Source organism: Hemitrygon akajei, chromosome 4 (assembly GCF_048418815.1).
Source record: "Hemitrygon akajei chromosome 4, sHemAka1.3, whole genome shotgun sequence".
Classification (NCBI taxonomy): Eukaryota; Metazoa; Chordata; class Chondrichthyes; order Myliobatiformes; family Dasyatidae; genus Hemitrygon; species Hemitrygon akajei.
In genome coordinates this window covers 181,460,668-181,486,831 of record NC_133127.1, presented here as the reverse complement: position 1 = coordinate 181,486,831, position 26,164 = coordinate 181,460,668, and the positions used below count along the sequence as shown (strand labels likewise).

Sequence of the window (26,164 nt, the reverse complement as noted above, 5' to 3'; positions counted from 1 at the left end):
TCATTTGAGTTTATTTAAAGCAAAGGTTGATAGGTTCTTCATTTAAAAGGGTAATAAAAGTTCTGGGGAAGAGGCAGAATAGGACTGAGAGGGGAAAAATAAATCAGCCATAATCAAATGGCAGAGCAGGCTCCATTGGCTGCATGGCCTAATTCTTGCTCCTATGTGCTACAGTCTTATGTGTTATAATCTCTTTTCTCCAAAACCCTGCTTACAGTAAGTCCACCTCTCTGACCCATTTGTAAACAGTTGTCAGCTATCAGAGATCATGTAGAATTTCCTTGCCAGGCATGATATAATTTTCTTTTTGGTTGCACTTTCTGATGGAAATGTTATCTGGTCAACTTTTAAAAAAAGATTCACTAGCCCTGTGCTTCAATCTCTCTTCTCTGTTTATTCCAATTTTCAATTGTGAATAGTTGTAGAAAACTGACAAACTTAAGTGGCAGTTTTATGTCCTGTTATGTTTGGATCATGATTGTGAATGTTCAATTTCTATTTTCTTTTACTTTCTAAATTTCAAAAGAAACAAAGCTAATGCGTTAGATACAATTACTTCAAATCATTGACTAGCTATAAATAAAGACTTAGTTTTATATCTCACTTCCAACTTGCATGGTTTGATAGTCAGCCCTTTGACAAAACACTAGAAATACAAAGGCTAGGAAGTACACTGAAAAAGATTTACAACAACATTTCAGTTGAATTGGTCCACCTCAAAATCCAAAATTACAGCCAAATGCTTTGCTATTTCAACATTTGTAATAAATTGTTAATAGGATAATAGAAGATAATAGGAAGATCCAAAGCCATTTCACTTATCTATATTTGTCTAAGTGAAAATGAAATTGAAGTGTATTTGCATTCCAGATTTAAAATGACAAACTCAAGATGATGAAAATGTGTTTAAGATACACAATATGAGCCCCTGAATTCTAACTAGGTAGTTTATTTTTATGTTCTCTTCCTGACATTGTGTTCCGAAGATATTGTACATCATTTCAAATCCTTGAACAAGAGACCTACACTCAGTGGCCCCTTTATTAGTTACCTCCTGTACCTAATGAAGTGGCCACTGAATGTGCATTGTGGTATTCTGTTGCTGTCGCCCATCCACCACAAGGTTTAATGTGTTGCATGTTCAGAGATGCTCTTCTGCACACAACTGGTGTAAATCATGGTTATGAGAGTTATTGTCACCTTAGCAGCTTGAAGCAGTCTGACCACAATTAATACTGGTGCTGTGACAGTCAGATGCCTGGTGAACCTCTTTTTCTTTTAGAGTTCATTGGCTTGTCTATTCACAGAAAGGAAATTTTTTTTTGCTTTATCAATGGAAGAGAACACAAACAATTTCCCATTGTACCATAAGTGATACACAAGTAGTGTTTAATAAAAAAAATTACAATAGTTACATAGATTCATAATTTATAAAAGTAAAAGCAACACTTAATTGTGACAAATATTACCGCCATGGGTTTCTGCTGCTCAGTGGGCCTAGTGTTCCACCAAACAGCCGTACAATTTTCCATCGCATGCTTTAAGCAAAACTTAATAGTAGAATAGGTATGCTGTAGGTAATAACTTAAGACCTACAGAGCATTTTGTCTATTTTTATTTTTGAAGTCAATTTCCAAATAGAATGGAGGAAGTGAAACTAACCGAATTGCTCATTGAAAAACTTGTCTCGATTTATTGAGTTGAATAGCCTCACTATTTGGTGTATTGTTTTGCAAAGGTCACAATTTAGTTAAAAGTGAGACAGCCAGAAGTTATTCTCATTTGATTTCAAGCAGTCTGTTATAAAGTAGAAGGCATAAATAAGATTAAAAAAATAAAGTCAAACTACTTGAGGAACTTTTAAAATAGAGTTAATATTCAGCCACAATGTACTTTTTAATAACTTTATAATCAATGGTAAATTGAGAAATGCTGGAGGTGCTAAACATTTCAAAGTAGTGAATGTACATTAATAAGGAACATCAATTACAATGGCTGTTGCTTTAGAGACATTTGTTCTCAATGTTGCTGCTGGGGTAGAAGTGACAAGTTTAAACAAAAAAAAGTCATACTAGATGCCAACTAATACTTGTCGAACATATCTTAAATGCAGCAGTGTCTTTACAAAAGGAAAAAAAAAATCACGTAGTAAATTTGAAGAAATAAGTGAACAGTTGATTTTGTTCATGTTCACGTTCAAGATAAAGCTGTGTACCTATTCATGTAAAAGATGTGAGCTCTTTAAATACCAAGCTGTGTTTTTAAGCACCAGTGAGGTTGAGTTATTTTCAATTAAGTTGGGGGATGGGGGGTTCCATGCTCCTCGGACCATTATCGATAAATATTTGTTGAGATATATTCAAAATTCAAGTGGGAAGAATCAAGTCCCTCTGCAGTCAGAGCAACTAGGTTAAAAACCTATGGGGGGGGGGGAATGGAGGAGAAGAGAAGAGAGGAGCAATAGGAGTCAAGAGTCAGTCAGTACAATTAATTTGGGATGAAGTAATTTGATCCAAATGGATTTCTTCTGATACCAATTTGGCAAGCTAGATTACAGAACAGTTGGGTTGTATATAACTTGTTCCTCTTTCCTGCCTTCATGTATTATGCTGCACCCAGAATGTAAAAATGTTTGTTTCACTTTACCATAAATGGTGTTTTTCTTATTGAAGTAGATTTTTTGAAAGTTATGTTACAATAAATTTTCTGTGAGAAAGCAATAAAGCATCTACATTTACAAAGTTACAACCACAGTCACAAATAATTATAGACAACTTTACAAGTCACTCATAATTGAAATGGGGATTTGTACGTCACAACTGTTGCTGATCTGGTGTCACTTTCTTTTAATGGAAAATTAGATAATTGCTTCAAAAATATTAAGTGATGTAATGGGTAGGAGGATAATAGCATGAGATTAACTGACAGTTAAACTGAGAGATAAACTAGAGATGTGCTGTAACAACTTATGATCTGCAACCAGAAAATCTCTTAAGCAACTATGAAAAATTTCCACTGATTTCTTAAAAAGCATTTGTCAAATTCGCTTATGTGCATGATTGCCATTAATTACTCCATTTGTGCAAATACTTTTATACTTGACCTCCAAAGTTTGTAACAAATCACTTAAAGATTTTCAAGCATCACTACATAGATCATTTACTGCGACAGTTACTAGGATTATTAAAGGCAAAACACAGGTATATATTAAAGGGCAAATCTAAGAATACAAGAAAAAGGAATTGATGCCAACAGGGTTGGACAAAGGTATGGCCACAGGCAGCACAGAAATTCCATGGACTATGGATTAAATGCTCCATTTCTATGCTGCACTTTGTAAATCTATAAATATTTTTCATTAATTTATATTGTTATATTGGAAAAGAGTATATGGACAATGCCCCATTAGACATTGCTTCAAAATAAGAGTTACATGGAAAAATCTATACAGGGATTAATGTGTTTGCTTTGGACACCACTTTGTAATATGACAAAAGAATAAAATTTAAAAATTGAGACCAAAGAGAAGTAGGTAAAATCAACTGTCAACTCAAGTTTCTTTGTATTTCACTACACAGTATGCTGCCAGTTAACAAATTGCCGATTTTCACTAAAAAGGACAAACAAGTTACTCCATCTTCTTAGCATAATTTTACTTGTATCAAAACAGGGGAAATTAATAAGACCAAAAGTGGAAGGCCTATTTGTGCAGCTGTAACGTGCAATTTCCTACCTGTACCATTAGTCCTTCTCTAGCAGCTGTCCCCACCTACTCAAGTTCTCAATTAATTCTTTGGAGCAAGTTTTATTTAATTCTGAGGGGATTTTCTTGGAGTCAAACCGCAATCTATATAGGTGTGTACTATAGACAACAAGAAAATACAATAAAGAATGTATACAAAACATCTAATTATGTAAAATGTTTTTTTAAGCACAAAGGTTTTTGCAGGGAAAAATTCAGAAACCTCAATAACTTAAACAGTCACTAATCCATGTTTCCCATAGCAATAAGGAATGCCCAGAATTGGATAGATCTGAAATACTTTAAAAATCCTTTCAATTAGTTTTCACTAATGTAGCCCCCAAATTCTATTTTAATGGCCACATTCAATTTCAAAGACACTATAATCTGTCATATCATTAAGCATAGAATGATTAAAACCAGGATTGTATTTGTTCAACAATAAAACCATAAATGACCAAGTGCCAGTACCACAAAATATCACTTCACTGTAAAAGATGAACTACTTATAATAAAGGCTATGATGAAAGCTGTGGCAACAGCAAGTACTTACTCCAGGATATTAAAAATGTTTAAATTTCAGCTTCTAAAAAAGTGTGAATACCCTACATCATATCTTCCTCCATTTTTAGGTTTTAGCAGTATTTGGATAGCTCTTTTTGAAGACTAAAGAAAAATACCAAATTATTTTTGTTTAAAACCTCCCTTTAAACTGAATGAGCATTTTCTAAACATTTATCTGGGGAACCTCCTTGAGCAGCCTTTTTCTAGAGACCAAGTGTTACAATTAAAAGTCTATTAGTCCACAGTAAAACTAAATGAATTAAGAGCCTCTAAGAGAATGCCACTGTGTGTAAATGGAACAAATAATATTTTTAAAATTAAAGTCAAACATGGAAGAAGGCTCTTTGGCCAAACAAGTCCATGTCAACCATCAAGTACCCTTTTGTCCCATTACATTCTCCCTTCATTTCATCCAGCTATTCACTCTTCTACACATGAGAGAATTTACAGTGGTCAATTAATTAGCTGACATCCACAATCAGAAAATGGAACATGCAGATGAAAAATACATGGCCACAGGGTTGTTGTTTTTCTTTTCCATGCCTCGAGGCGCATTGGGCAGCAACCTTGACATTTCTTTAGCACTTTTTTTTTTTTAAAAGTATATAAAAGAGAGTTGCTAGCTCACCATTCAACCCAACATGGATGCCACTATGCCACCGACCAGCTAAAGGGTGACCTTAAAATTCCCAAAAGTGTTCCAGAGGAAAGTGTAAAAACTGATGCCACAGTTTAACATTTAATGGCAACGTGGTGGTGTAGCCAAATTTTCTTCAACCAATAACCAATATACAATGGGGAATGGTGAAAAAACTAAAGAAAAAAGGGAGTAGAGTCCATAAATCTGCAGTATTTTCATCTTTTACAGTAATGTATGATTACATCAAAAAGTACAAGAACACATCACTTTCTTTTAAATGATTCTTCCTTTTTTATATACAAGGAAAAAGCAGGTCAAGTTTAAAATGTATACAAGAATGCTTAAAATACTTTGGTTATATACTAGCAATACTTTGAAATCATTACATTCAGGATATTAAATCTTAGCTACAAAAAACATCTTACTTCAGATGACTATTTCCAGTAGTTTAATGATAATATATACTACAATAGGAAAATAGCAGTCTGTGGTTAAGATGTTCACACATGACCCTTGTTCATTTTTACATTCCCATCTGTATTTCAGCATAGTTATAGAAATTGTCCACATCTTGGGAAGCTGAAGATTTGTTTTCAGAAACAAACACCTGTTATATAAAAAAAACACAAAAGTAGACAATTGGAAATCACATCCATGAGGCATGCAATAACAATCAAATATCAGCTGCTTTCAATAGGATAATACCTTCTTTTAATTTACATGACAATGAGCTGCATCCCCTACAAGGTCATGACTCAGACAGTTTTTTTTAAGGTTCACAGGGATGGTTTTGAGATAGAGAAGAAAGTTAGGGGTCTGTTAAAGTTTAGAGACAGGGATGTGGGAAGTTAGAGATCAGGCCAGAGTCTAGGCCCCTGCCCCGCATTTGAAGGGCAACGTCATGACGTGTAATGAAGGACACCTGTGGTCAGATGTCAGGTCATCATGTGCTGTGGACGATAACCAAATAGGATGAAGATCTGTTCTGGGACCCTTGGGTTTTTGTTGTTTTATAAATAACTTAGATGAGAAAGTGGAAGGGTGGGTTAGTAAGTGACCAGTGGTGATCTTTGCTGAACACGACTAGTCACAAATCTTCAGGCAGAATATGCTCCTACTACCACCCATTGCCGTCTGTGGCATTGAAAGTAGTGTAGAAGGTTGGCATAGGTTACAATGGAACGTAGATTAGGATGCAGAGCTGAACTGAGAAGTGGCAGATGAAGTTCAATAAAGTGTGAAGTGATACAATTTGGAAGATCAAATCTGAAGATTAAATCTTAGTCATGTGGAGAAACAGTCCAAGTCCATAGATCTTTCAAAGTTGTCATACAAGTTGATAGGATGGTTAAGAATATGTATGACATGTTCGCCCTCATTAGTCTCAAACGGAGTTCAAAAGATTCAAGGTAATGTTGCAGTTAGACCATACTTGTAATATTGTGTTCAGTTCTGTTTGCCTCATTGTAGGAAGCATGTGAAATTTTAGAATAGCTGTAGAGGAGATTTACGAAGATGCTGACTGGATTAGAGAACATGTCTTATGAGGAAAAGTTGAGTGAGCTGGAGCTTTCACTTTGGAGCCAAGGAGGATGAGGCAACTTCTTGTTTGAAGAATACAAGTTTGAGAAGCAAACTTGGATAGAATCTCTATCCATGTCAGACAGCTCCTTTTCCCCCCAGAGCAGCAATGGCCAAATCCAGAGGACCTTAAAAATCCATTTAAGGATGAGTGGAGGAAAGTCTAAGGGAGATGTCAGATGTAGAATTATTTATATACATAAATTTACGTAATAGTCTAACCCATGATAGGAAAAAAGTCATTACAATATACTGTTCAAAATAATAATTTTACCTTGGAAGCAGTGAACACAGAACTGACTATGTTCTGGCAGGCATCCACTACACCATCACCATTGAATTCTAATGCCACCACAGGGCCTGCACAAAAACAAATATAAAAGTTTAATTGCTGAAAATATAAAATATCGATACAACTATCCCATGGGTACTAAACATTGTCAGTAATTAAATGATTATGAATCAGGTTTTACTTTCAGATTAAAACATTTAAAAGTTCCTCAGATTTTATCATTAAAGTGATGTCAATCTGCAAAAATTGCTGTCATTACACTGAAAATGAAAGTAATGAAAAACCAAATAGTGAATTCATTTACAGACACCAGTGAAGAAATACAAACAGAAAATTCACTTGGATCCTACAGCATTAGACTGAAGAATATTTCTAATAGTAATAGTCTGGGTAATACCGCTGCTAATCCAAGAAAAAGGGCAGTTGGATTAACTTGCTTCAGAATTTTCCAAGGAGACAGAACAGGTGGTCATGACATGAAATAATGAAATATGTAACAGGTTAAATGCATTAAAAATAATAAGTACATAATTAAATGGGCTCAGACGGAGCATAAAAATCCCCAAGCTGATATACTGCATCCAAACATTTTGAAGGAATTACAGAAAAGGTACAAGGATTTTGATAAACATTATTAATTCAAATGAGTGTAGTCCGAGATTAGTGGCTTGCTAACAATACATTTTTAAAAGGATCCAGAGAATCTACAAGAACCTCTGGTAATCCCTCAACATCTAATATGAAAAGTAATGGGATATGTCAGAAGACAAATATGAAGATGTAGACCATAAGACCATAGAGCAGAATATTGTAGATAAGTGTAATAATGAATAGTCAGCCTATTAATGAAATTTGGAAAGTTAGATGAAACAGCAGTCAATGTAATTCATTTAGATTTGTAAAAGGTCACTTTTAAAGTAACACCACATTAGACTAAATGAAAAGGTGTTCAATGTCAGCAGCAGAATGTGTTACTAGTTTTGACAAGGAGCACGTTTCTATACTATGTAATTCAATTTAGAGGAATTCCTCATTAATCACTTGCAATAAGAACATTGACTTCACATCACTGATTTAAAATTTCTGAATGAATTAAAACTGCCTCGAAATTCAGTGCTCATTTTATTTTTTTTGAATTCTCAATTACATTCTTAGCAATTGTTTTCATTTCAGAGTGAGGAAAATAGCTTTTAAAAATCTGCATTTTATAAATACATGAAAACAACGTATTTATGTAGCAGTTTTCTCCACTACAATTACATTGACCATTTTCACTCAAAAGAAAGTCAACTAATGTCTCACTTTCTGTCTTTTCTTTGGCAATCTTAGCTAAAGTGAGCAGTTTGCCAATTATCTAATTAAACGTGTTGGCGTGTGGCCAAGTGGTTAAGGCATTCGTCTCGTGATCTGAAGGTTGCTAGTTCGAGCCTTGGCTGAGGCTACATGTGTGTCCCTGAGCAAGGTACTTAACCACACATTGCTCTGCAACGATACTGGTGCCAAGCTGTATGGGTCCTAATGCCCTTCCCTTGGACAACATCAGTGGCGTGGAGAGGGGAGACTTGCAGCTTGGGCAACTGCCGGTCTTCCATAAAAAGAAAACCTCTTGCATGGTCTATCTAAAAGGCATGGTCTATCGAGACTAACGGAGGCCTACACACTACACATCTAAAATTGATTGTGATGATGGCCAACTCCATCATCAAGGCACCCTGAAGAGTGAAGAAATATGATAGACCAAAGACAACTTGGCACTGTACCATTGAGGCAGATTGGGGCACAATAGAGAAGATGGCCATAGACAGAGAGATGGAGGACCTTTATTGCTGCCCCAATTAAGTAGTTAATCATTTGAACACAATAACAAGTCTTGCACTGCTTTAATCACATTTGAACATTTTAAATAATCTTCCATCCACAAGTTAACTCTGCAATCCAAAATGGTCCTCATTTCCATTTTCTTGCTTGAGCAAAACTGCTGCTTAGCTTCAGGTGCAATCATCTATAATTAACATTTTTCAATGGAACACTGTCCCTTTCAAAATGAATACTTAGTTGGTCATAATGATGTTCTAAGATTTTTACTGATCATGCATGCTGATATAGCAGCCTTGTAAAGCAATTGCAATAGAAGGTTGAAAAGATTTTATCGTGTTGATTGTTATAAAAGGTTGATGTATAGAAGATAGACCATTGGTTTGTGGTTTAGTGGTGTGGAGCACAACAATGATGGCTGCAGAGTGCTAAACAGCATGCAAATTCAGAAATACAATCACAATAAATTTTGATTAAGATTATGATTGGGAAGAATAACTTTACCTTGCTGAAGTGATGGAATAAAATCTGCTGCTTTCTCTTTGAATACTCTGTTGGCATCATCTGGTCTCATTGAAATTTCTTTTGTTTGAACAAGAGCAAAATCTTTTGTAGCCATCTTTTGAAAAGAAATGCAAAGCAAAGCTAATTTTACTGCCAAAATTATTTAATAGCAAAATTGGAAACATTTTATTCTTATTAAGCAGAAAATGCAAATTTTTAAAGAATGAGTTAAACCTGCAACAGTAGATTAGATTTAGATGATCTTTTTCACATATCAAAACATACAATGAAAAGTGGTGTTTGCATCAAATCAGCAGGCATTGTGCTGAGTAGCCTGAAAGTGTTGCCATGCTTCTGGCACAAACATAGCATGCCCACAACTCCCCATCCCCAATTGTATCCTTTGTGTCCCCGTGTGTCCGGAGAAAGGGCGGGGGAGGGGGGGGGGGGGAAAGCACCCAGAGGAAACTGCTGTAGTCATGGGGAGAATGCAGGAACTCCTTACAGACAGCAACAAGAATTGAAACATGATCTTACAAATTGTTCTGCAAGGACTTGCACTAACCACCACACTATCGTGCTGTCCAGTATTCTGACTAAGGCAAATATTACTGCTAACACAAAAATATTTCTTTTTAAGATAAAGAAAAATACTGGTATTTAGATGAATTACTGTTCTTCTGGAACCTTACAGTTATTTATTAAAATCTGGAATGCACTGCCCAAAAAATATCTTTGTAGTAATAATAAGAGGATATTTGAACAGACAATGGAAGCTGAGAAGTCTCCATCATAGAGATGAAGTAGGGAAACAGAACTAATTGGTAGTTACTTCAAACATGCAACACAAATGGAATTTATTGTGCAGTATAATTCTAAGATGTCTACAATGCTTAAAGGCATGTTAGCAGTCTTCAGCTTAATTCGACCCATTTGCTATTACTTTTCCTAAAAAGACTGGATGCAGCATCCTTTTACGCCAATCAGTACTAGATCAGAATCTAGTACCGAAGACGAGACTAGAGATGTTGGATTCACAGGAACTCAATTTTATGACCTTTGCCATCAACATATAAACTGACCTCAAATTCACCCAGACAATTTCTGACTCTCCTCTTCCTTTTTTTGATCTGTGTATCCATATCAGAAGACAATCCACTGATTTCCATTATAAAGCCACAGACTCCCACATGTACTGTGAAACATTATTACAAGTAGAGCACTGATTGCATCAGGAAGGAAGACTCCACATTCGTCACAATGAGATGACAGGATTTCATAAAAATACTGGTTTAATTACCTACCTGCTTATACATTTGTCACCATCTCTGCAGGAAGCTCATTAATAACAAATATTATCACAAAATTCTGCAATGGCAATTCTACAGATTTTTTACTCTTATTAAAAAGTCACATTACTGTATAATATTAGTGAAAATTGCTTAAATTAGCCATTTAAAATGGAGCATGACTTTTGCCAGTTATCTGAGATTTCCAGAATTAAAATGTAATCTCATTTACTCAGTGTTACACTAGTAAAGTTTAATATTTTAGTTCTCAGTTTTTGATTGCTAGAAAGTTTATACTTGATAAAGTTTACCATTTGTAGTATTTCCTTCCCAATGCCATACACTGGACTATGAACATTAGACCAATTAATACCCTGAGTTTTACATGTTTTACCTTCTCACATCTATGGTAGCTCTCAATATGGATAAATATTCTGCTCAATGTACCATTTAATTCTTTTCTTAAAGATTCCATTAATGACTTGCTTTCAATAATTGACAGTCAAATATATACACACACATACATACACACAATTTTTTTTATTTCTTTATGCAAGCCAGTATGTATTTTTGCAAATGAGCCAAGTTCAGGTTACTCTCAGATCACTTCAATTTTGTCCTATAACTTACTCTGTAGGACACGGAAATATTTTATTCACTTCTTAGGTAGGGCTACAATTCAATTTTAAAATAAACAAGAACACTGAACATAAACACAATATTTTCTCACCTCATCAATTAATTTCCTGGCATTGGCTGTGGTGTAGTCTCCAGCAAAAAACACAACCAAGCATGACTCTTCACTGCTCTTTTGCCTCTGGCCTCGTGTGACTGGAACAATGCTTCTGTTCAACTCAGTAGAGATCCGAACTGCTTTCAGCTCCTCTGAATCAGGAAGGGGAACATAATCATGTGGTACTGTATCTTCAGCTAACAACGTCCAATTGTTCTCATCAGAAGCTGGGGTGAAGTCATGGATATTGCTCCAGTTGTTATTGAAGATGCTCAAGCCTGCGTCTTTGAATTGGTAACCCAGTTCAGGATAGTAATATTGAAAACAACCAAACTTCATGCCCGTAGATGATTCAATGATAGGCTGTGTTGCACAACAGAGGAAGACGTCCATTTTTCTGCAATCCCGTGTACGAAATTGCTGACAAGCCACGACACATTTGCAGTCTACACATTTGCGGAAAAACACACTACCCTTAATAGGTCCCAGAAATATCCTGCAGTTGGTGCAGTCGTCAATGGTGATAGTGGCAGAGTGGTCAAATATATATATGTTGCAGTTTTCACATTCTTCAATGACAAACTGCTCACCAGCAACTTTACCAGGCAACCGTCCCAGTGTCTGATCCTTTAAACCAACCAGCATATAATCCTTAACATCAATCTGTTGGAACAAAACAACAAATTTTAAACAGATTGGAAAATAATCTGATCAAATTTACACACTAGTCCAGGAAATGTTTGATCTTATAATGCAGCTTGATGTTTTTTGTAATATAAAAAAATCTTGTGCTTCACCTTTGTTAAACAAAGGAAGGCTGCTAGTGAAGGAAGACATTTAGTCTGGACCTGTTGTCTGTCTGCAGGATCTCAACTGTATCATGGAACAGGGCAGCATAATTTATAGTTGTCATCATTACATGCCATGTCGCATGACATGAATCATGGCTTCATGACCACTATTGTTCTTGGCAATTTTGTTTTCAGAAATGGTTTTCCATTGCCTTCTTCTGGACAGTTTCTTTACAAGATAGGTGACCCCAGCCATTATCAATACTCAGAGTTTCTCTGCCTGGTGTCAGTGGTTGCATAACCAGGACTCCTGATATGCGCCAGTTGATCACATGACTGCCCACCACCTGCTACCCTGTCTTCACATGACCCTGGTGCCACACCTTGCCCAAGGGTGACCTGCAGGCTAGTGGAGGGAAGGCGCACTTTACATCTCCTTTGGTAGGGACACATCTCCATCCCACCCCCCACCCCCCTTAAACAGACTATACCTCTGTCAAAATAAAAGGTGAAAGTATTGTCAGGTACACTCAGTGGCCACTTTATTTGATACAGGAGTGGAACCCAGTGTGATCCCTTGCTTGTAGCCCATCCACTACAAGATTAGATGGGCTATGTGTTCAGAGATGCTCTTCTGCACACAACTGTTGTAATGCATGGTTTTTTCAGTTACCATCACCTCCCTAACAGTTTGAACCAGAGCGCCTGGCACCTCCTTTCGTAAAGACACCTCCACCCTGCCACCCAATTTATAATAGTAATGCATAAAATGAAATGGATCAGTCTCTAAATACGATTAAAGTACCCCTGATTTAGGCAAAAAAAAAACCTTAAATGTTGTTTTAAATCAAATCAAAATTACAGGGAATATTCTCAAATCAGAAGTGGCTACACTCAGCTGGTGAAAGAAAAACAACCAAGGGGAATGAAGAGTAGCTATCTGATGACCCAAATTCAATGCAGACTCACCATCTGCTCAGAGGAAATGAGAAGATTAGAGGAAAACAGATTAAAAAGGTGAAAACTGATCAGGAAGCTATTCAATTCAGATTAATAAACCAACAAATTAATCTCAGCCAGGCAGTACCGGTAGTTACTAAGCACAAAAGGTAGGAGTGGAAGAGGCAAGGAATCCAGGTTAAGAAAGTCTTTGCAGTCCAGTGATATCATTGAATGTGTTGATGGTGGACATAGATAAGTTCATGCTGAAAACTTTATAAAGCATACTTTAGGTGGGGAGAAAAGTCAACTTGTGGTTCAGTTAATCCAAAGGCTGCTTTTATTGAAATATGCTCATATACATCATTGTAATAATATTTTGCTTATATTATTAGGCAGTGCAATTAAACCAGCAAGTCGTGATTTTGGATCAATCTACAGAATTCAGACTAAAAAAAAAATTGCCATTTAAATATCAGCTTGGTCAGTTAAATCACAAGTGGATTTTCAAAAAAACTTGGCACAGAAATGATGTGTGCTTGCATCTATTCAGTAATAAGGAGAAGCTGTTCTCTTGGAGACATTGCCTGCTGAGATAAGTATCAAGCAGAAGCCACAATGGTCTTTCCAAGCAGCTGATAAAGATTCCACAGCAATGTTCAGAAAACATGCTTCTTGTTACCCCAACATTTCAGAGGGAGATCATTTAGCCCATCATCAAGTCTCTTTACAGCAATTTAGTCAGTTCCAGTACTCTACTCTTTCCCCATTTTAACAAGATTAGCTCTGATACTCATCCCTTTTGAAAATCACAACTGAAAATATATTCACCACACTGTCAACCTGTGCATAACACTTCACAACTATCACAGCTATGCAAGAATTTCTCGCCGCTGTCTGTAAGGAGTTTGTTCTTTCTCGCCACGTCTACGCGGGTTTCTTCCCACATCCCAAGGACACAAATGTTAGGAGGTTAATTGGTCACATGGGTGTAATTGGGCAGCGTGGGCCAGTTGGGCAGGAAGGCCCCATTACTGTATTATAATAAAAAAAATTAAAATCCTGCATGTTACCTTTGGCTCTTTTGCCAATCAAATCCGCCTTACTTAGTCTTTGGTCCCTTGGCTTAAGCCCATCAGGATATAAAATTATCACTCTACTCCAGGAACAACCCTATTTCAGTCTAACCTTATTACAGAAATTCTTCATCACTGAAGTCTTTCTGGTAAATCTTATGCATCATCTCAGACATCAACATCCTTCTTCAGAGTGTAATGTGATGACCAAGTTTGTAAAACTATCATAGGTGACCCCACAGATGCCACATGAGACAACACTTCACCTGTGAGTCTGATGGGGTCATCTACTGTTTCCAGTACTCCCAGTGTGGCTTCTTGTCTATCAGCAAGACCCAGTGTAGATTGGGAGACTGCTTCGCTGAGCACCTACACTCAACCCCAGAAAAAGCAATCTCCCAGTGACCATCCATCTCAATTCTACTTCCCAATCGACATGTCACTCTTGGCCTGCTCTATTGCCGCGATGAGCCCAAACTCAGATTGGAGGAGCAACACCTTTAATTCTGTCTGGGTAGCCCCCAACCTGATGGCATGAACATAAATTTCTTTAGCTTCTAGTAACACCCCCCCCCCCACCCCCTTCACTATTCCTGTTTCCCTCTCTCATATTATCTCCTTACCTCCCCATCACCTCCCTCTGGTGCTCCTCCCCCTTCCATTTCTTCCAAGGTCTTCTGTCCTCTCCTATCAGATTCTCCTTCTCCAGCCCTTTACCTCTTTCACCAATTAACTTCCCAGCTCTTTTATTTCACTACCAGCCTCCCTCCCCGCTCTGATCCCATCTCTCATCCATGCCGGGTCTTTACCATTCCCTCCGACCTTCAACTCTGAGGCAGAGCTCTCTGTTCTCAGTAAGGGCCTCAGCTTTGTCCCCCTTCACCCACACCTCAGCGAGTTCCGTGTACACCATGACGCTGAACTCTTCTTCCGCTGGCTCTGTCTCCGAGCTTATTTCTTTGGTAAGGACTCTCCTACCCCCACCGATGACCCCTTCTCCTGTCTCCTCTTCATGGACACCCCGCTCTGGATCTCTTTATTGCTAATTGCCAACAGAACATCAACCGTCTCGACTTCACCACACCCTGTTCCAATTCCAACCTCACTCCTTCCGAACGCTGTGCTCTCTGCTCCCACCGCACCAATCCCAACCTCACAATAAAACCCGCTGATAAGGGGGGAGCTGTTGTTGTCTGGTGTACTGACCTCTACCTGGTCGAGGCACAGCAACAACTCTCTGATACCTCCTCTTATTTACCCTTGATCATGACCCAACTAAGAAGCACCAGGCCATTGTCTCCTATACTATCACCAACCTTATCAGCTCTGGGGATCTCCCATCCACTGCCACTGACCTCATAGTTCCCACACCCAGCACTTCCCGTTTCTACCTCCTACCCAAGATCCACAAACCTGCCTGTCCAGGTAGACCTATTGTCTCAGCTTGCTCCTGCCCCACCAAACTCATTTCTGCATACCTGGACACTGTTTTATCCACCCCCTTGTTCAATCTCTTCCCACCTATGTTCATGACACTTCTCACACTTTGAATTTTTTCAATGATTTTAAGTTCCCTGGCCCCCACCGCCTTATTTTCACCATGGACGTCCAGTCCCTATATACCTCCATCCCCCACCAGGACGGTCTCAAAGCTCTTCGCTTTTTTTGGATTCCAGGCCTAACCAATTCCCCTCTACCACCACTCTCCTCCGTCTAGCGGAATTGGTTCTTACTCTCAATAATTTCTCCTTTGGCTCCTCCCACTTCCTCCAAACCAAGGGTGTAGCCATGGGCACCCGCATGAGTCCCAGTTATGCCTACCTTTTTGTTGGCTTTGTGGAACAGTCCATGTTCCAAGTCTATACGGGTATCTGTCCCCCTCTTTTCCTTCGCTAAATCGACAACTGCATTGGCGCTGCCTCCTGCACGCGTGCTGAGCTCGTTGACTTCATTAACTTTGCCTCCAACTTTCACCCTGCCCTCAAATTTACCTGGTCCATTTCCGACACCTCCCCTCCCCTTTCTTGATCTTTCTGTCTCCATCTCTGGAGACGGCTTATCTACTGATATCTGCTGTAAGCCTACAGACTCTCACAGCTACTTGGACTATTCCTCTTTCCACCCTGTCTCTTGCAAAAATGCTATCCCCTTCTCACAATTCCTCCGGCTCTGCTGCACCTGCTCTCAGGATGAGGCTTTTCATTCCAGGACGAAGGAGATGTCTTCCTTTTTTAAACAATGGGGCTTCCCTTCTTCCACCATCAACTCTACTCTCAAACGCATCTCTCCCATTTCCCGCACATCTGTCCTCACCCCATCCGCCCGCCACCCCACTCGGGATAGGGTTCCCCTTGTCCTCACCTACCACCCCACCAGCTTCCAGGTCCAACGTATAATTCTCCATAACTTCCGCTACCTCCAACGGGATCCCACTACCAAGCACATCTTTCCCTCCCCCCCTTTCTGCTTTCCGCAGGGATCGCTCCCTATGCAACTCCCTTGTCCACTTGTCCCCCCCCCATCCCTTCCCACCGATCTCCCTCCTGGCACTTATCCTTGTAAACGGAACAAGTGCTACACCTGCCCTTACACTTCCTCCCTCTCCTCCCTCACCACCATTCAGGGCCCCAGACAGTTCTTCCAGGTGAGGCATCACTTCACCTGTGAGTCGGCTGGTGTGGTATACTGCGTCCGGTGCTCCCGGTGTGGCCTTTTATATATTGGCGAGACCCGACGCAGACTGGGAGACCGTTTCGCTGAACACCTACACTTGATCCGCCAGAAAAAGCAGGATCTCCCAGTGGCCACACATTTTAATTCCATGTCCCATTCCCATATGTCTATCCATGGCCTCCTCTACTGTCAAGATGAAGCCACACTCAGGTTGGAGGAACACCACCTTATATACCGGCTGGGTAGCCTCCAACCTGATGGCATGAACATTGACTTCTCTAACTTCCGTTAATGCCCCTCCTCCCCTTCTTACCCCATCCCTGACATATTTAGTTGTTTGTTTTTTCCCTCTTTGCCCATCACTCTGCCTGTTCTCCATCTCCGTCTGGTGCTCCCCACCCCTCTTTCTTTCTCCAGAGGCCTCCCGTCCCATGATCCTTTCCCTTCTCCAGCTCTGTATCCCTTTTGCCAATCACCTTTCCAGCTCTTAGCTTCATCCCACCCCCTCCGGTCTTCTCCTATCATTTCACATTTCCCCCTCCCCCCACTACTTTCAAATCTCTTACTATCTTTCCTTTTGGTTAGTCCTGACGAAGGGTCTCGGCCCGAACCGTCGACAGTGTTTCTCCTTATAGATGCTGCCTGACCTGCTGTGTTCCACCAGCATTTTGTGTGTGTTGTTTGAATTACCAGCATCTGCAGATTTCCTCGTGTTTGCTCTTTATTTCACTCCTCCCCATCTCCCAATTTCATCCATCACCTACTTCCTTGCACTTGTTCCTCCCCTCCCCACCCCAACCTTCTTTCTCTGACCTCATCTTTTCTCCCCAATCCTGATGAAGGATCTCGGCTCAAAATGTTGACTGTTTATTCTTTTCCATAGATGCTACCTGGCCTGCTGAATTCCTCCAGCATTTTGTGTGTTGCATGGATTTCCAGCATCTGCAGATTTTCACGTTTTGTGTTAGTTGCTATACCACTTTCTTTTATTTTATTTTTTTTAATTTTTCTTTTTCAATCTTTTTATTAATATCAACATGGTAAGATTGATGCATAATTATTGGGATTACAAAATTAAAATGAGCATATAAGGATACACAAGCAAATACAATATAGTTAAGTCTTCCCAAATCATACGTGATACAAATATAATACGGAGAAGACAAAAAAAACTAGGTATATCAATATAAAAAAAACAGAAAAAGAAGAAAGAGGAAAAGAAAAAAAATTACCCCAAAAAAACAAGAACTAATCTAACAAACTAACCACTAACTAACAGAAAAAAAAGAAAAAACCTGGGCTGTTTATAGTATCTAAGACAAAGAATCATCAGTGTCACCAACTCCAATCCTCTCTACATATACAAAATCAGAACCAAAAAGAAAATAGGATATAAGTGGCTATACCACTTTCTGCCAGTGTGAAAAATATGAGTTCGTTAAAAAGTACAAATTTTACAATAAGTATTATTTAGAAAAATCAGTGGTTTAGAACATAGAACAGTACAGCACATAATGTTGTGCCGACCCTCAAACCCTGCCTCCCATATAACCCCCACCTTAAATTCCTCCATATACCTGTCTAGTAGTCTCTTAAACTTCACTAGTGTGTCTGCCTCCACCACTGACTCAGGCAGTGCATTCCACACACCAACCACTCTGAGTGAAAAACCTTCCTCTAATATCCCCCTTGAACTTCCCTCCCCTTAACTTAAAAGCCATGTCCTCTTGTACTGAGCAGTGGTGCCCTGGGGAAGAGGCGCTGGCTGTCCACTGTCTATTCCCCTTTCCACCGAAGGGTTTCGGCCCAAAACATTGACTATACTCTTTTCCTACATACTACCTGGCCTACTGAGTTCCTCCAGCATTTAGGGTGTTGCAGTGATTTCCAACACCAGTCTATAACACTAAGTACTGGCTTGCAAATACACACGTTGTGAAGATTCTTGCACTAATTCTCTCCTATCCTTTGGATAGCATTGTAAAATCTGTGTAAATATCTCTATGCCTAACATGCAATCCAGGAAATCCTCAGATACTCCTTTGGGACATTTCAAAGATGTAAATGAGGACCATTTGAATGCAATTTCTTCCTTTCCTTTTCATACATAATTCAGCAGTGTTGTTGTTGTAATAACTGTGCACATGGGCATATTCTAATAGAGAATTAGAATGTTCCAGCCATATAATACCAAGAGCGGAGTACAGAAAGACGACAACTTAGAGCAACAGGGTGAAGGGAAGTTACCTGCTTCCTGACAGGTGAAAAAGTTAAACACTTTTGAATGTTCTGCATCATACAGCAGTTGAACGAATGCCAAGTAAACCACAAATGGGACAAGAATTCACTACAAAGTTTAAATATATAGGTGCTCCGAAGATGAAATAATTGGTTATTTGGGGAAAGAAATAAATATATATACTAAAGTTATTACGAACTCCATGGAGCATGTGGGGATCTTCCAATATCCAGGCACTCTCTTTTTTTTCTTTCTTTCTTTCTTCTTTTTTTCTATAGGGATGTTAGGGGGGAGGGGTTAAGGGGAGGGGGGGAAGGATAATATACATTTTTTTTCCATATACTTTTATTCTGTAATTACTTGAAAACGCAATAAAAAAAAGTTTTAAAAAAAAGAATTCACTACAAAGTGAAGAGAGTGAGCAGCTTTAAGTTCCTGGGTGTCAAGATCTCTGAGGATCTAACCTGGTCCCAACATATCGATGTAGTTATAAAGGCGGCAAAACAGCAGCTATACTTCATTAGGAGTTTGAAGAGATTTGGCATGTCAACAAATACACTCAAACTTCTATAGATATACGGTGGAGAGCATTCTGACAGGCTCAATCACTGTCTGGAATGGGGGGGGGGGGGGCGCTACTGTACAGGACCGAAAGAAGCTGTAGAGGGTTATAAATCTAGTCAGCTCCATCTTGGGTACTAGCTGACAAAGTACCCAGGACATCTTCAGGGAGCGGTATCTCAGAAAGGCAACATCTATTATTAAGGACCTCCAGCACCCAGGGCATGCCCTTTTCTCACTGTTACTATCAGATAGGAGGTACAGAAGCCTGTAGGCACACACTCAGCGATTCAGGAACAACTTCTTCCCCTCTGCTGTTTGATTCCTAAATGGACATTGAACCCTTAGATACTACCTCACTCTTTTAAAAAAATATACAGTATTTCTGATTTTTGCGCGTTCTTAATCTATTCAATATATGTATACTGTAATTGATTTACTTATTTATTAGGTTTTTCTCTTCTATATTACATATTGCATTGAACTGCTGCTGTTGCCAAGTTAACAAATTTCACATCACATGCCAGTGATAGTAAACTTGATTTTGATGCTATATGAGCTTTAACAACAGTTACTATAATTTATAATCAACCAGGACCACAAAGAGCAAAGACTGCACTCAGTTTACGGTTTGTTGGTTCAAGTGTGAACGATTTGGAGCAACATCCTCTTCTGGGTGCCACAGGAGAAAGGATAAGCCTGGGAAGAGGATGTGGTGGAGGTTAAGTTAAACAGAACAGAATATAAATTAAGTACAGAGGTTTAGTCAGCCCAGAGGTAGTATATATTATATGAAAGTCTGTGGGGTGGGTGGGGGGGGAAGCATTAAATTCATAAGTTATGGCATGGACTCAACCAACCATAACTTTTGAGGCATATCAAAAGAGAAACACAAGCACTTGGAGTGAGGACCAAAAACTTGGTGGGCTTCAAGGATTCTCAAAGTGACTTATTGTTGGTGGAATAACATTGAGTCACCCAAATTCATGTTGCACCACTAATACATATTGTGCTCAATTTCTGAAACACTAATTATTATTTGAATCTGCTTACTGCACAAATGGAACTGGAAACCTTAGAACAAAACTATTTTTCATCATTAGGTACTGCTTCACAAGTAGCTCCGTGTTAAAGGGTTGTGACTTGCTAAGCAAATCTCTAGGGGCTTATTAAATAAGTGAAACCTACTTTCTAGGTTAGGTTCAAATACAGGTCCTACAACAAGAATGAATAGGTATGGTGTTTACTGATTGTACTACAATGCACACATTTAAAAAGGTTTTAAAAAAATATACAAAATCATGCTTTAGACAGTGGCCAAATTACATTGCATATTAAAAATAAATGTTATGGTTGTTCAATTTGTTGCCTTAATTAGGGAAGTGTGCAGGAAACCATGTTGCAAGAACAATCCTGTTGTGTCTTGTGCCCAAATAGGAACTGTGACAATTTTTACCGTTGAACACAGGAAACAAACGCCACCAGAAATTGATCTTGCCATCACCACGCTTATACCTTGTCCACAGCAGCTGTTGAAATACAGCAGATTCCTCAAACAATGAAACATCTTAGTTTACTCTTTTCCTCACGTATAGATAAACCAAAATAACTTTAAAACACCTTACTCTTCAAACTTAAAATCCAACACTTAAGAATTATTTGCCCTCCCAGCTGGGAGGCAATGGCCAAAAATACATGAAATACATAATAAAACTATAGTCCAATACCATGTGACCCATCTGTCCAGTTTTATTAATCTTAACCTCATATCATGTATTTTTGTTTGCTTATTTATTTAGAGATATGGGGGGGGGGGGCAGAAACAGGCTCCATCAGCCCTATGAGCCCCACCACAGTTCAAGCCACCTATCCACCTATTTAATCCCAGCCTAATCACAGGACAAGTTACGATGACCAAATAACCTACTAACAGATACATCTTTGGAATGTGGGAGGAAACTTGAGCACCTGGAGGGAACCCACGAGTTCACAGCGACTATATATCAGAACTCCAAACTCTGACAACCCAACTGTTATGCTACTGTGGCACCCCATGGAAATGTGCACTCTCAAAGGGTTTAATCAAAAATTTTGTTTCTGCATTTTTGTCTACATTTTTACTGGCAAAAATAAAACAACTGATCCTGGGGAATGTTCCCCACTACTTGCACCATTGTGCTGTTGGTGTAAAAATCATTAATTTTACATTTTAAAAATTCTTATTAGCAGTATTGCACATTTAGTGACAATATCCCATACAAAATTACATTAAATTTTGGAAAATGACATGCTTGCTTTCTCTGATTGCAGTAAGCAATATTCCTCTTGAGTTTTAATTATTTGTTCAGGTTTGTTTTTAATTTGTCTAATTGGTACCTAAAGGCAGATTCCAGTGAGCAAGTGGAAATCATGAGTGCACAGAACATAGATTGCACCATCAAGACCGGTAGTGGACGTAGATCAAAAAGGGTGTGGTGTAGGGGCACTCAACAGGCCAATATGATCTTCCATGCTGTAACCATTTTAGGACAATCGGTACCAATAAAACAACATCCTAAATGTGAGTGAACTGGTGTGCAATAAGCAGTGTATTTTAAATTAAACTGCAAATAAAATAGCAAATGCATTTACTTTGATCTGACAAGAATAAACTTTCAGAAATCCACACACCATTTGCACTTTAAACAAATTGGGTACGTCATAGCAGCTGAACTTGAAAAACATACAACCATTTTAAAAGTTAATGCAGAATTACTCCACAAGCAACTTTATTTCCCAAGTAACAGAGTATTACAAACAAGGCACTTTGTAGACTGCTGTCTTGGAGAAACTACCCCAAAATCTTAGTTTTGGATTCATTGAGTGAATACTTCAAATATAATTAACAAACTGGCAACTAAAATAACTACAAATGTTGGAGCCCACTTTCCAAATGACTTCTATTTATCATAAGCAGATTAATAGATTAGCCTCTGCCACTGTACAAGGAGCAGCATTACATTAGAGCCAATACTGAACTGGCTTTATGTGGAGCAATGATTTGCTCTTGAAACAACAACTGGGACTAAAGATATGTTTCCATGAAAAACCAGTAGTTTCTCATGCTAACAATGTTAACGCTGCAAAAGAACAGTTGTGAAAAATTTTTGGTGATTTTCTCTCATTTTGGATTTTTGTGATAAGTGAAACCTCACTTGTGAAACTATGAATCATAAAACTACTAAATCAGATGAAAAAGGTACCGTAATTACTTAATGTTACTATCGTATCACTGTAACAAAGGCTTCCATTAACCATGAAAGTTAGACACAGCTTCTTCGCGCCCCCACCCCCTGATTTTAGACCACAATGGGTTTTGAGAATTAAAGAACAGAATCTAGATGGGCAAAATCTGTCAGCAATGTAATAGAGTAATAATGCCATCTGAAACAAAAGATAAGAAAATAAACTCTAATTGGACAAACAGCTTGAGCTCAGCCACTGACAGTATTAAACTGAATAATTTCCAAGCAAGAACCATCTTATGCACTTTACTAATTCAGAGGCTTTAGGTTTAAAGACACCCAATGACACCCATGTGACCAACTAACTCGCACATTTTTGAAATTGGGGAGGAAACCTATGCATTCACAAGCAGAAAGTACAAACTCCTTATAGACAGCAGCAAGAATGGAACCCAGGTTGCTAGCCTTAGAATAGCATGATGCTACCTGCTACACTACCATGCTGCCCAAATAACAAAGGCCATTTTTTGGTTTAAATGGTCAGAGTCTGAAAGGTGTTGGCTTTCACAAGGTCACTCAGGTCTCTGAATCAGAAGTTAACATGCAAGTATAACAAGCAATTAGGAGGGGAAATGGTATGTTGGCCTTTATGTTTTAAAGATCTGGCTTAAACAATAGGACTCAAGTGAGACACCAAGAATGATGTGTACAGATAGGGTCTCCCTATCCAAGGAAGAATGTGACACAGAGATTGGCTAGATTCATTCCTGGGAAGGTCAGTGCATCATGAGGGGAAAAATATTAAGTAGACAGGGATGCTTGGGTTTAGAAAATGAGATGAAAACTGACCTGCAGAGTTTGAGTGTGTAGATGTAGGGATGATCCTTCCCCATGCTAAACTGTCTCAAATGAGGACTCATGGCCTCAGATAAGTGGTCAGCAATTCAGAGGTGAAAGAAAAATAATGAGCCATCCTCTTAAAGCCAACACCAATAGGCCAAGCCATCTATTCTACTTTTCTTTCCTTTCAAAAGGAATAGATTTTCCACTTGGACCATAGTAAAGATACTGGTTCAGATTTTATGTAAAGTAAGTACCCAACTCCAGAAACAATTCTAGTCATCCAACTGTTAGATATCTTCACCAACAAAAATAATAACTTTGTATGCTGCATCACAGTAAAATCACAGGAAGTCATCATGCAGATACAGTATTTAACTCAAATCAACACATCTCACACACGAGTCCATAACCAGAACTTGCCAACCAAAAAACAATATAACAGTTACTAAAGTTGCACTTTATAGCAATGATAACTAAACCAGACAATATAAAATGTTAGAGGAGGGAGACAAGAAGTGACATGATTAATTAGAGAGGAGACGGCAGATTGTTGGAATGGGTCAGGGGTGCACATGAACACACTGACACCTGCAGCGCATTATAGGAAAGTCTATGAAAGCAACTGATCTCAACAAAGATCAACACTCCATTGACCATAAACACAGAAATAAAATGTTCAAACTTCTGGGAGATCCTTAACTGTCTTCAATGATTAAATTGTGTACAAAAAGTCATAATCAAATTGGAAGGCTGGCAAGATACGGCAATATTAATGGGCATTCAAAAATTTATCCCAGCTAAAAACATACCATTTTATATTTAATTTGTCCAAAATTAAATCTATTTCTACATCGTGCATGTTGTCTACTTCTGCTACTGACAAAAAGATAATTTTATATTAGGCCCTAAAAAGATAGAAGCGACTTCTTACTTGACATTGACTTCACAGAAGGGCGGGGAGCAACCGATCCCAAATCCATTCAGCAAAAGCTACGAGCTTCTTCCCCTGCGGGTCTCAACTATATCGAAAGAGGGAACTTCCCTTTTCATTAAGGTCTCATTTCCATTGCTACAAACAATCCCTACCATTCCCACACACAAAAAAACTCCATCCCTCGATAATTTACCAATCTCACCATATTCTACCTGTTACTCCGTGCCTTGACACCCTCGCATTGACGATCTTTTCCAAGGAGGGACAAGAGATTAGACTCGAGTTAAAAAAAAAGACGAGCAGGTCAGACAACGTCTCTGGGCGGAAATTAATTATCGACATTTCGGGTCGAGTGACTATCCCTTCACTTTGTAGTCCAGTCTAGATGAAGGCTCTCGACCCGAAGTGTAGGCTTCCCATTCCCCTCCACAAATACTACCTGACCCGTCGAGTTTTTTCAATAACTCGTCTCCTTTTGGTCTTGATGAAGTGGTGGTTCAATCTGGTGAGAATTTGCTGATTTGTGCATGCTTATTTCAGATTTTTCAAACAGCTACAGGCTTTGTTTGTTTTTCAAATATTTACCTCGACCCCTGGCTATATTCAATTTAAACCGATGATCCCACAATTCATCAAACCTTCTCTTCCACCTTCCCCCAGACTCTTCACGCCCCCTCCTCACCTCCTTCGCCCGGTTGTCCCAGCTGTACTGCTTCGGCGGCTCTTCCCCCTCCGCCGCCTTGCTCTGTTTCTTCCCTTTAGACTTCCTGGAGAACAGGCAGCCCATTTTGTTTCAATTCCCCCCTCAACAGAAAACGATTTAACCCAAGGCCTCACTAGCCACTCTCTCCGCCACCTTTTATCGGTCAGCCCAGGCAACCACTCCCGCCTGCCGCTTCCCGTTTCCCTGCCGACGCTACTCCGTCAATCACCGCGCTCCGCCTCTCAGCTTCCCCAATCACCACCCACCGACTCTCAATTTCGCCAATCACCACCCACCGACTCTCAACTTCGCCAATCACCGCGCTCCGCCTCTCAGCTTCCCCAATCACCACCCACCGACTCTCAATTTCGCCAATCACCACCCACCGACTCTCAATTTCGCCAATCACCACCCACCGACTCTCAACTTCGCCAATCACCGCGCTCCGCCTCTCAGCTTCCCCAATCACCACCCACCGACTCTCAATTTCGCCAATCACCACCCACCGACTCTCAACTTCGCCAATCACCACCCACCGACTCTCAACTTCGCCAATCACCACCCACCGACTCTCAACTTCGCCAATCACCGCGCTGCGCCTCTCAGCTTCCCCAATCACCACCCATCGACTCTCAATTTCGCCAATCACCACCCACCGACTCTCAGCTTCGCCAATCAGCACCCACCGACTCAGCTTCGCCAATCACCACCCACCGACTCTCAACTTCGCCAATCACCGCGCATCGACTCTCAGCTTCGCCAATCACCGCGCATCGACTCTCAGCTTCGCCATTCACCACCCACCGTTTCTCATCTTCGTCAATAACCACGCACCGAATTTCGGCTTCGCCAATCACCGTGCACCGACGCTCAGCTTCACCAATCACAGGACCGCAACCTGCGCTCGTCTGTACCCGCGCACTCTGAAGCTCGTCTCTGAAAAGATTCTTAAGTACATTTCAAAGGAAGTAAGAGTTAATGATCAATTACTTTTCATAAGAAGCTGAAGCAATAACTACTG

The 26,164-nt window shown here is 39.4% G+C and overlaps 1 protein-coding gene across 2 annotated transcripts; it reads right to left on the bottom strand.

Moving 5' to 3' along the window:
- Positions 1 to 1,360: 1,360 nt before the first annotated feature.
- Positions 1,361 to 25,375, bottom strand: rp2 (RP2 activator of ARL3 GTPase). 2 transcript variants are annotated; one of them, XM_073044148.1, is made up of 5 exons: positions 25,123 to 25,375; positions 11,158 to 11,823; positions 9,139 to 9,253; positions 6,802 to 6,887; positions 1,361 to 5,553 (listed from the first exon to the last, which is right to left on the bottom strand). In XM_073044148.1, exons 1-5 carry the CDS (start codon positions 25,225 to 25,227, stop codon positions 5,470 to 5,472), a joined length of 1,056 nt encoding a protein of 351 aa, XP_072900249.1. In that variant the 5' UTR covers positions 25,228 to 25,375; the 3' UTR covers positions 1,361 to 5,469. The 2 variants fall into 2 exon arrangements, with proteins under 2 accessions (XP_072900249.1, XP_072900250.1); XM_073044149.1 differs by lacking the exon at positions 25,123 to 25,375 and adding an exon at positions 24,438 to 24,614.
- Positions 25,376 to 26,164: the final 789 nt, after the last annotated feature.

Coding starts and splice junctions, on each gene's coding strand:
- rp2 (XM_073044148.1), bottom strand. CDS start 25,227: ATGGGCTGCCTGTTCTCCAGGAAGTCTAAAGGGAAGAAACAGAGCAAG. Junction 11,824..25,122: donor GGGACAACCGGGCGAAGGAG/GTGAGGAGGGGG, acceptor TTGTTCCAACAG/ATTGATGTTAAGGATTATAT. Junction 6,888..9,138: donor TATTCCATCACTTCAGCAAG/GTAAAGTTATTC, acceptor GTTTTTGTGCAG/GCCCTGTGGTGGCATTAGAA.